General features: G+C 28.3%; 1 protein-coding gene across 1 annotated transcript; it reads right to left on the bottom strand.

The window, feature by feature from the left end:
- Positions 1 to 783: 783 nt before the first annotated feature.
- Positions 784 to 2,425, bottom strand: LOC129287714 (RING-H2 finger protein ATL60-like). The gene has a single exon (XM_054923938.1). The coding sequence runs from the start codon at positions 2,128 to 2,130 to the stop codon at positions 1,192 to 1,194; it is 939 nt and encodes a 312-aa protein (XP_054779913.1). The 5' UTR covers positions 2,131 to 2,425; the 3' UTR covers positions 784 to 1,191.
- Between the last annotated feature and the right edge of the window lie 9,539 nt (positions 2,426 to 11,964).

The raw sequence follows: 11,964 nt of genomic DNA on the forward strand, positions 1-11,964 counted from the left end.
TCTTCTTCGTGTTTAAGATTTTAATAGCTTACATGGAGACTAGAGAAAGAAGCAACCCTATTGAAGATCATGAACTACCTAACTACTTAGTGGGACCAGCTTTAGGGAAAAAGAGAAGCATGAGTGATTGAGAGGTTTTTTTCATCCTTACCTCCCACCATCTAAACAGAATATTGAGTGAATAATTCTGTCTGCATTGAAAAGTTTAAAGGTGGGAAGAGATTTTGTTTGAATGTGTATTATGTTTTTGAAATCGTTATTTAATAATTCTTGCATCCTTTAAATTTTTGAAAAAAAAAATGGAAAAGGGAAATCATTTCTCTTTTTCAAAATCACTCCTTATTTTATTCTTTTCTATTCAGCATAATCAACTAGCAAATAATAGACTTGATTAGTAACAATCATTAACTTAGTAGCTCAACTGAATTAGTCCGGCTTCTCTGCTATTCTTTCTTGGCTTCTCCTCTGTTTCGACAGGGAAACAAGGGCTGCAATTACAATTGCAATTAGATTGATATAAAAGGTTGTATGTACACATTTAACACACTAAAAGCACCTGTAATCAAAACATCATCTCTTAACTCTATTCTAAGTAACTTCAATCTCAATGATCTTGTGTGAAAATCCAGGCTGCAATTTTTGGTGTGCAATGTTGGATCCCATAGTGGAAGTTTTTAACTTAAGTGTGAAGTATGAATCAACTGTATTAAACCAGAGTCATTATTGGCCGACCAGAGACTAAATGGGTCGATCAATAGCTACTTGATTTGTGACACATGAAAATAAAGAGGTAAGCCTGATGAAGAAATTATATCAAGGATACAACGAAATTTATGTAAGGGATAATTTCACCCTTGTAATACAGAGAAACTTCTTTTTTTTTTTTTTTTTTTACAATATAAACATTTCAAGCAATCTTTTTTTAATAGTGTTTTATAAGAAGTTGTTACAATTACAAAGAGCATGCAGCCTTAGAAAGACACTGAATCAACTTTGAGAGAGCTCTTCCTGTCTCTCTGCAAAAGGAACTGTGAGCTTTCATCTCAAGGACAAGAAATCAAACACCTTTCAGGCACTAAGTCTTCACCTTGACTTGCTAATCACCATAATCTACACGCCAATTCCCGCCTCCTTTCGGGCGAATATGTACTGAAAGAATAATGAATACAGCAATCGTCAAACAATTTCCAGCTAGGTCTGTCCTCTCCCTCCTTGTTCCACATCTACAGAACTAGGACTACGAGGACTGAACTTCATGCTTAACATCCTCTTGAATGACTTGAGTCGAGATGTCATTGGTGACTTCAACTCATCTTCAGCACACATGCTAGTAGAAGGTAAAGATGATGGATTCATCTCCCTTGGTATGTCAATCACCAATATTCCATTACGTCTATTGTTATTGTTGCTGCTGCTATCTGCTTCTGCTGCTGCTAACGATGATGAGGAAGAAGGTGTCTGAAGAGAAGGACCTGCACCAATAGAATTCACTTGGGTCTGGTTTCCCCAAATCAACACATTTGTGGGGAAATTTTGAGACTCTAAATCTGCCTCGCTCATAGCATCCGAACTTTCTGAGTCTGATGAATGACTATAATTGTCTGAGACATTTTCTCGAACACCTGAACTATAATTTGATTCAATGGATTCAGAAGCGACTGGGTTCCGGCAAAGTGGACAGGTAGAATGGGATCGGAACCACATATCAATGCATTCCACGTGAAACCCATGATTGCATTTGGGTAATATCCTTGCTTTTTCTCCATGAACAAGCTCGCTGAGACAAACCGCACATTCCAAACCTTCTTTGAATTCCTCTGGTTGGTATACCAATACAGGTATGGATCTGAGGACTTCAGGCTCAAGTCCTCTTCTCTGGACGCCATGGATTGCCGGGTCTTGTCCAGGTGCGAAGACAAATCGGCGGCGGCGGCGGTGGCCACTGTGGCGATCGGTGGTAGAGGAGCTTCCTTCAACGCTCCGCCAGAACCATTTGGCGTAGAGATGGAGGAAGCAGACGATCACAATCACGAAAAAGAGGAATATTATAGCTACAACCATGATCTTTCCAGTTAATTCCATCCCCGGAGAGTCCCCCGAATTGTCATCTGTTCCTGCCAAACCACCCATGAATCCAGAAACACGCGTAGCAATTCAAAACCCAGATTATTCTTGGTCCGAAATTTCGGAATACCGCAGAGGAAAGGAATCCAGAAAGAAGGTATAAATAGAGGGTGAGAATGGGAAGTGAATGACTGTGAGGATGGAAGAAATGCGAAGAGAAGAGGAAGTTGGATTTGAATTTGAAAGGAGAGAAATTGAAGATAATATAATGAAAAGAGGAGGAAGAGGAAGGGAAAGCGGTGACAGAGATGAAAGGAAGCACCGTAGAACCTCCACATTGGACTGGAGACTTTGGACTTCGAAGAGGTTGACTCCTACGTCGAATTTGAATTACTAGAAACAAGCAACCGAAGAAAAGAAATACAACAGACATCGTTTTGAACAATTCAAACCGCCTTCAGTCATTTCCCTGAAATAAATATATGCAAATATCGCTCACTAATCATCAATTATTAGTTTTCCAACTAATATTCAATCCATATGCTTGGTGAAAAACATATAACCACAGAATTAGGGTCAGATAAAAGGAGCTAGCTTCTTACTACAATGTAATAAACTGAGTTTCCCGTTAAATAAATTATTATGCATCTATGTTTAGTGTCCCTTGTGTTTTGAACATGATTATTTTTAATAAAAAGATAATATAATCAAGAATCAATTGTTGAATTTGCAAGAGACTCCAGGTATCTGAGCGTAAACGTTAAAATAAAAATTCAAGGAAATTTTCAAACAAGGTGTATTATTATTCATATAACTTCTTCTTCTGGAATTAGCGTTTTTGTTAATTAAATTTATTTTTTGTATTATATATAATTTAAAAAAATGGCTAAAATATACTTTTATTCATTTTACTTTATACAAGATTTTGTTTTGACATATTAATTTTATAAAATATCTTTTTAGTGTTTTAATTCTAACACAATTACTTTTATCACAAAATAAAATTATAAATTAAATTTTTAAATATTGATAAAATATTTTTAAATATTGACATATTAAGTTTAATTAATAATGATTGACTAAAAAATAATTATTTAAAACTAATGATATTAGGATTGGGAGATTAAAAATAGAAAAAATTGATCTTTTAGTCCTCCAACTTTTAATTCATTTGTAACTCAATCCCTCAACTATGGCTTGCTGTAACTCAATTTTTTAACTATAACTAGCATATGATTCAATCCTTCAACTTTTGAATCACTTACAAATTAGTCCCTGAATTCTTGTTAACTTTTTTTATGTTAACTTATATCTCACATCAATGAGCAAGAGGAGGGTATTTTAAAATAATATATGAGCATTTTTTATCCCTCTTATTTGATGAGAAATTTTAAAAAAAAATTAAAAAATAAGGATCAAATTATAAGTGAATCAAAAGTTGAGGAATTGATTTGCAGTGAGTCATAATTGAGAGACTGAGTTACAAGTGAGTTAAAAATTGAAGAATAAAAAAAATTAATTTTTCTTTAAAAATATACTTTATATAATTAAGAGATCATATTAAAACGTTATATAAAGTTAAGAATCAAAAGTACACCTTCATTTACAACAACAATAAATTTTATTCCATTAGATGAGGTTAGATTGAAATTCATAATAAAAAATAAAAAAAATATACTTTATCTTATCTTTAAATTTTAATTTATCAAAAGTTATAAATACACACAAGCTCATTTAACAGATTTAAGGGAAGATTATATAGATTGGGTACAGCCTCCAAGTTGCTTTTGAATCCCTAGTTGCGGTCTCAAGAGAGTCAAAAACAATTAAAAAATCGGTTTATAAAAATGACAGAGAAATAGATAAAACATTCTTTTTGATGCACATACAGTATAAAATATTCTTTCAAATGCAACTTGATCTCAACTTAATCTTTATTAAGATTTTTAATTTATACTCCTCTAGTCCAGCATATAAATCACTTTCTATAAACATAATATGGTCCACTTTATTATTTATTGATAAAATTATTTTGTTTTAAATTAAAATTCTCAAATTATCCTTAAAAAATAAGAGAGAAAAAGATAAAAAAATAATATCATATGATTGATTTATTTTTTATTTTTATTTTTTTACTTAAAGATTTTGTTTGAAATTTTATTTATTTTTATTTCTTATATTTTTATTATATTAATATTAATGAGATTAATAAAAATGATTCATAAATAAAATTGAAGAGGGTATATATGAATTGTAAATGTGATTTTTCGTTTGGTGCTGACTTGAGAAGTGTCAGCCGATGCTAACGTAAATAGCTTTTTGTCAATTAAAAAAAAAATGACTTAACTGTCCAAACAGTTTGGGTTGGACAATCAAACCAAACTAAATTCATCTAATATCCAATGTGGTGTGGTTGACCAAACAATAAAATGTCAAGATATGAGCGCTTTGATGGTTCCTTGTTTGCGCCCTCCTATGTGGACTCTTTGTCATACTTGTCGTTGCCTCGTTAATTAATGTACAGAGATTTTAATTTTTCATTAGAAAAATAATTTTATTAAAATTATAATTTTTTAATATAGAAGATTCTTTAAGAAATAAAAAGTCGGTCAATATTTTGTGTAATTTTAATTTTTAGTTAATATTTAACCAAAACATATTTTATTGATTTTTATCAATGACATTCTTAATGAATTGAAATTAAATTAAAGTGTATAATTAATTACTGATTTAAATAGAGGCTGCTAACTTCTGGCCCAAAAAAAAAAAAAAACTGAGAGAGGCTGCTAATTAGTAGGATAATGTAACTTATTGTATCTTTTTTCGGTAAGATAGGCAAACTACCAGATTCAAGCCTTTCAAACTTTGAAAGTGAATGATAGACTCTGTAAAATATTCAGTTTTGACAATAATAATATAAAAAATTCAAATAAAAATCTGATATGTTAATAGAAGAGTGGATAAAGTTGGACAGATTAAAATAAAATTATCTAATCATAGAGTACAGAGTTTGGATCAAATATGTTACTAGCATGTTTCAATAAGGATAAAAGTATATTTTTACTCTTAAAATATATATTTTTAAGAAATACTTAATATCTTAAACTATTTTGTGTAACATTTTCACCTATAAAGTAATTAAAATGTATAAATTTCCCATCCTGACATTAAATACCCACTAATATTCATTAGATAATCAAATTATCTTCACATCATATTATTAGTCAATGTTTGTTATTTAAAGTTAGGGTATAATGCTATTTTTTAATTACTTCAATAGCAAAAATACTATATCAATCAAGTTAGGGTGTTGAATGCTTTTTAGAGAATATTTTAAAAATAAAAATACACCCTTACCTTTCAAAATTTGATTCTTATGAATAACCTCTCTTTTTGTCTTGATGTGCTCAAGAAATGCTAATTATGCAAACCAAGCCAACTCATCCTTAAGAAAAGAAAACAAATTAATTATAACACTCTTAAATTTTTATATATGAAATTCAAGATTAAAAATTTAATAATTGATTAATAAATTATGGTTGGGTTTATATAATATATATATATATATTATTGTTGATGAATAGAAGGCCAAAATCCAGAAGTTGCTTCACTTAACGGGAAAAAAAAAAAAACGGTGGCAATATTGCTTTCTTTCTTTCTTTCTTTCTTTCTTTGTTTTTTTTTTTTTTGTCTACCCCTATCACAATCGTTCCCCAAACCCCACAAACACGCACATACCACAGCCTTCCCTTTGAGGGGAGTGTGGGGTGCCAACTTAACTCAAGACTCTAACAAGTTGTAGTTGATCCCGGGCCAAAAGAAAAAAGAAAAAAGTTGTTGTTAAACACATGGATTTAAATTTCATCTAATTAATATATCTCTGGAAATAAATCAACATAATCATGCATATAGCTGAAAATTGATAAAACACACACCCAACGTAACTTAAATGTATAGTACATCAGGAACAAGAGATTTTATAAAATTATTAATATGAAAAACTTTTTTATGTAAGTATAAGAATCAAAAGTTGTCAACACCAATGAAACTAACTTCATTGTGATAAAAATTATAAGGATACAAAAGAGTCTCCATTAAATGTATAAATAATTACTCAACAATCAAAGCAGCAAATTAATAAGTCGATAGAAAAGATATTAAAAATTAAAAGCCCAAAATAGGGATTGTATGGTGAACTAAATAACTCTTACACTAGATACCGAATTAATGAACCAATGTAATTACAGAAAAGAAAGAACCACATACTCTAAAAACAATATTTCAATTCCATTCAATTCAATAATAATTAATGAACCCACACATTCAAATTTATTAAAACTACTTTGTAAAGATGCAAAAATTGTCCTCTCCTCTCCTATTCTTTTAAAGGGCTGATCGTTAACCTTGGATAAGATTGAGATTTCACTTACTTACCTTAATCTAACCCCTCTCCACATTAGTATTATTTTTCATGATCTCCACACTAGTTAGTAAGACACATGATATGTTTTAAACTTTGACATTTTTCTACCTAAAGGGAGTCTACACCCAACACAAAGTATATATAACTTTTTTTAACTGTATCTAAATTCTGTTGTTTAATTTTTTTTTAAGGGGTTTGAATAGTTTAGCTACAATTTGCAGATGCATCTCTCTTATAGTTTTGTTATTCTTTTAAGGGAAAGTATATCTTAATGTCCTTATAATTTTCTTCAATTTTTAATTAGATTTCTATTGTTTATTTTGTTTTAATCAAACCCTTATAGTTTGATCCATTAAATTTTTTAATCCTTGAAGATTAAAATTCTTAAACTTTTTCTCATAAAAAAATTAAGATTTTTGTATTTTTATTGAAAGATTATATAACTTTAGAATTAATTATAGGGAAAACATAATCTTTGTTCCTTATAGTTTTGTTTTTAGTTTCTATAATTTTTTTTAGTTTTTTCAGTCTCTATAATTTCATAAAAATTGGATAACTTTTATTTTTTAATTCCTATTGTTTTTATTTTTCAATGGTTTTAGTCCTTATAAGGACTGAAAATACTAAAAAAATTAATTTTTTTAGAAAATGCAAAATTATTTTTTCTTTAGAAAAATTAATAACTCATTATTATTTTTAATATTGAAGGATTAACATATCTAATGAACTAAACTATAAGGGCATAATTAAAACAAAATAAATTTTAGGAACCTAATTTAAAATTGAGAAAAACTATAAAGGACATGCAGAATAATTTTTTTCTTCTTTTAATTACCCACAAACCAATCTGATCATTTGCGACGAGTTAGCTAATCAGGGTGGGATTGATTAGTAAGTTAATTAGTTACAAACTAAAGAAATCAAACAATGGGTGTACACACACGCACATACAAAACACAGATATAAACGTCGTTCAATAATGAGCAAAGTGGAGATTGTGAGAAGTGGTAGGTGGAATTAGAAGATGACGAAAACCCTGCGAGAGGAAAATCAGAAGAGCTCTTAAGTTCTGATGATAATGATGAAGAAGAGAATGATCGTTATGAGTGATTATGTATCTGCAAAGAGGGCAAGTAGAATGGTTCTTGAGCCATAGAGTAATACAATCAGAATGGAACCTATGGTTGCATACTGATAAGCGTCTAATCTTTTCTCCATCAATCACTTGGCTCAAGCACACGACACAGTAATAATCACTTTGATCAGAAGCTGCACGAGAATATTGCTGCTGCTCATGATGAAGGCGTTTGATGAGGAAGAAGAAGACGAACATGGCTGTCATGAGGAAGATTATGAACAAGACGATGATATTGAACATGCTTTTGTGTTCTTTTAATTTATGTTCCAAAAGGAATGTGCTTGTAGTAATATTGCAAGTGATGATCATATCTAGTTTTATATATATCAGACAATTACTAGCTAGGCTTGCAAGTTTGAATTTGGTTTTGTTCTTTCTTTGAAGCATCCATCTTTTTTTAACCTTGAGGCATTCACTAGTTTGGGGAGTCACACTTGAGCGAATTCAATGTTACTCAACGTCCGTATTTTCAATGTTACTCAATATCCTAATAAGTTTGATTACGTATTAAAATTCAAAATAAACTCCATTTTTCCACATATTAGTTGTTATGTCCAAAATCCATTGATTATTTTTGCAATCAATGGCTTAAATTCCAGGCAATGTGAAAAAGTATGATTGATTGGGATAAGTATTTTTATCCTCCTTGTTCTCTTGTGTCATACAAATTTGTTCACGTATTCAAAAAAAAAAAATGTCGTCGTCGAATTTGTGCGCACCTCGATGTGTATCTTGTCATCGTTCTCCGTCACATATATATGCTGAATTACTGATTTGCTTTAATCTTATAATATATTAGATTTTTTATCTAATATATAATTAGTTATTCCCTAAATTCTCTTATAACCTTGATATTCCTTAATTAACTGAACAATCTTTTAACTAATGAATAATATTATTAAAAAAAATTAACCATTTAGTTCTTATAATTTTAACCCAATTGTAACTTGATTCCTCAACTTTGATTCATTATAAGTCAATCTCTGAAATTTTGATTCAATTATAAGTTAGTCTCTGAACTTTATCTCTTGCATTTAATTCTTGAAGTTTTAACCTTTTAAATATTGGTCTCTATATTTTTTAAAAAATAAAATTATAAAGATTGAAACTTTTAATATTTATAATATTTGTAAAGATTAAAAGGGTTTAATAATTTAAAATATTAGTAGTAAATTTTAAAATATTTTTAATCTTTATAATTTTATTTTTAAAAATATAAGGACCAATATTTAAAAGGTTAAAATTTTAGGGGGCTAAATTACAAGAGGTAAAGTTTAAAAACATATTTATAATGGAGTCAAAACTTTACAGATTGAGTTATAATGAGTCAAAATATAAAGATTGAGTTACAACTAAGTTTAAACTACAAGAACTAAAAGATTAATTTTTTCTATTATTTAATAAACCATTTTTACATTGAGGATGATTTTAAAAAATTGAAAATATTAACTAATTTTAAAAATTTTCTTGATTTATATAAAATTGTCAACAAATCCTTATACGAAAAAAATGCCTTATGAAAATCCATGGTACTCTGAATTACAATATATTTATCATACACAAAGATATGGTGGAAAAGATGTAAAAAATTTTTAAAAAATAACTTTTTTAAAATATACATTAATTAACAATAATTTATATTATAATATATATATATATATATATTTAATTATGTAAAAGAAAAGTAGACATGAGAGCAAGTTGCACATAGAAAATCGAAAAGGAATTGGGGTTAGGTTACGTAATGGCTTTGATGGTGGGACCCTTTCAAAGCAAAGACTTCTCTCCCGGTCAGTCTTCGTCTTTTTAATTCATTCATTTATTTATTTTTGCTCACAAAAAAATGAATTGCTCCCTCGAATTCTATATATTAGATACTTTTTAAAATCAAAATTTATTTTATTTTATAAATAATTAATTGATATGATTGTTTTATTTTAAATTAAAATTTTAAAATTATTTTTAAAAAGTAAGAAAGATAAAAAATAATATTATGTAATTTATTTATTTTTTACTTTTTACTTAACAATCACATTTAAAATATTATTTACTTTTGTTTTTTATATTTTTATTATATTAATATCAATAAGGTTTATAAAAATAATTTATAAATAAAATTAAATATTAGTGTTTGTCTTCCACACATTACGTGCAAGGCTATTATCAAATTTCAACGCCAAGATTCTTTTTCTCACGTCTCATTTCGTGCCCTCCACGTTGCCTACTCTTTTAAGCAACTTATTGTGTTATTAATGTTATTGCTATTAAGATCCTGACATCTCTGCATTTTTACCAGGTAAGAGCTTACATGCTAGGTTTTTTTTTTTTTTGAAATAACTACATGTTAGGGTTAAAAAAATAAGTTTGAATGTATCGAATACCAATTTCCAGATATATTATTGAGATTTTATATATATAGGTTTTTACTGATCACAAGTGTATATGTTATATATCTGTTGCAATTGAAGGCAGAGATTAAAATAAACAAATAAAACAGATAGAATTTCTTGCACGCCATGTACGCGTAAGTTTTCAATGAGATGTGACGTATATTTTAAACTCCCAAAAAGAAAATGTTAACGTAACATAGCTTAGCAGTCAACGTACCCTGAATCATTTGTAATTGTAATATGACATAAGCGATTGTTATTTTAATTTCTAGACATATGACATTCATTGTGTGTGTGTTTTAGATTTACGATGGGTCAATGGAGATAATTTTATGTACAATTTATAGTACAAAACAATATAGTTTATACTTAAACATAATTACTAGCTAATATCTTATCATCAAATTTTGTTGTCTCAAGATTTTCTAAGTGTATAATTTAATTTGAAAAGCATATGATTATTTTTGAAATTCATGCCATAATTATAAAGTTATTGGAGAACTACGTAATTGTCAACTTTTTTATATATAAATGCACTTATTAACTTTTAATGGTTATTTTCATTAAAAAAACTTTTAATTGTTCTAATTGAATTTCATACTATGTGAAAACAAATTGATTGATATAACATGACTCACTGCTCATATTTTAAAACTTGTATAAATCATGATTCTCAATTTAAGTTAACTTTTTTTCTTATGAATATAGATCACCTATTTTCTTTCATATTTTGATCATTTTATTTTTTTCAATCATTTTCATTCCATTGCTTTCTTGTAAACAAATGTGACCTTAATTTCTATAGTTTTGATTTGGATTGATACCCAATCCTTAAATTTCAACTCATTGCCTATAGTTTTATCAATTTAAAACATTATTTTCTAAATTTTAAAAATAATTCTAATCCTTATTATTTTATTTCTAAAATACAAGGATTAATATTTTAAATATTTAAAATTATAAACATAGAATTGTATTAAGTCAAAATTCAAGGGCTAACTTTTAATAGAGTCAAAATTATAAGAACTATCTTGCATAAAGTAAAAGCTTAAAAACTGAAATTTAATTAAAAAACTATATGAATAAAATGATTAATTTTTTTCTTTTTTAATAATAAAAATAAGCTTATAAGACACTAAAAAAATCTTTTAAGTAGAGCCGTCAATTAGAGCCAAATCTGTCTAGCTAGCCCTTTTAAGCTCGACAAAATCTAAAGTTAGACTGCTCCTTTAATTTATAAAATGATAAATTGAGCTTAAAAGGGCTTAACCCTTTAGGGTTAGGATTAGCCCCTTTAAGCCCTTTTTTATATATATATATATATATATTAATTTTATTATAAAAAAATTAAATACCACTAAAAGTCTAAAACCTAGTTTTACTTCATATGACTATCAAGTGGGTTCTCATTCCTTCTCTCTTCAATTGATCCTCTAAAAATCAACCTATTGAGAAGAATTAAATTATATTAATGTTCATAAGAATGATGCTAGCAAAATTTAATTATTATCGATGCAGATTTTATGATGTTGTTATTTTTTATCATATTTAAATTTGCTGTTATGTGGATTGTCTTAAATTCATTTTTTAAAATTTAATATTATGTGTGATAACTTTTTTGTGATTTTAAATAAATTTTTTAAATTAAAAAAATGAAAAAAAAAGTCTCAGCCCTTCAACCCTAAGAGTTAGGGGCGAGTTGGCAAAAATGAAACTCCAAATTTGAAGTGTAATTGAGCTTAATAGGATTAACTTATTTAGCTCTTGAACTTTTAAGAGTTGATCCTAAAGGATCAAATTGACTGTAATTGACAGCTTTACTTTTAAGTTTCAGGAGCCCCAGCCGCTCAAAGATTTTGTTTTTTGTCGTGTGGACTGAATGAGCCCAAGCTCTAAGATATTTTCCAAGAGCCCACAACAGAGTCCAGTTTATGTTGAACTTTTCGATT

Source organism: Prosopis cineraria, unplaced genomic scaffold (genome assembly GCF_029017545.1).
Source record: "Prosopis cineraria cultivar Desert tree isolate PC_DT_omini unplaced genomic scaffold, ASM2901754v1 PC12, whole genome shotgun sequence".
Classification (NCBI taxonomy): Eukaryota; Viridiplantae; Streptophyta; class Magnoliopsida; order Fabales; family Fabaceae; genus Prosopis; species Prosopis cineraria.

Coding starts and splice junctions, on each gene's coding strand:
- LOC129287714 (XM_054923938.1), bottom strand. CDS start 2,130: ATGGGTGGTTTGGCAGGAACAGATGACAATTCGGGGGACTCTCCGGGG.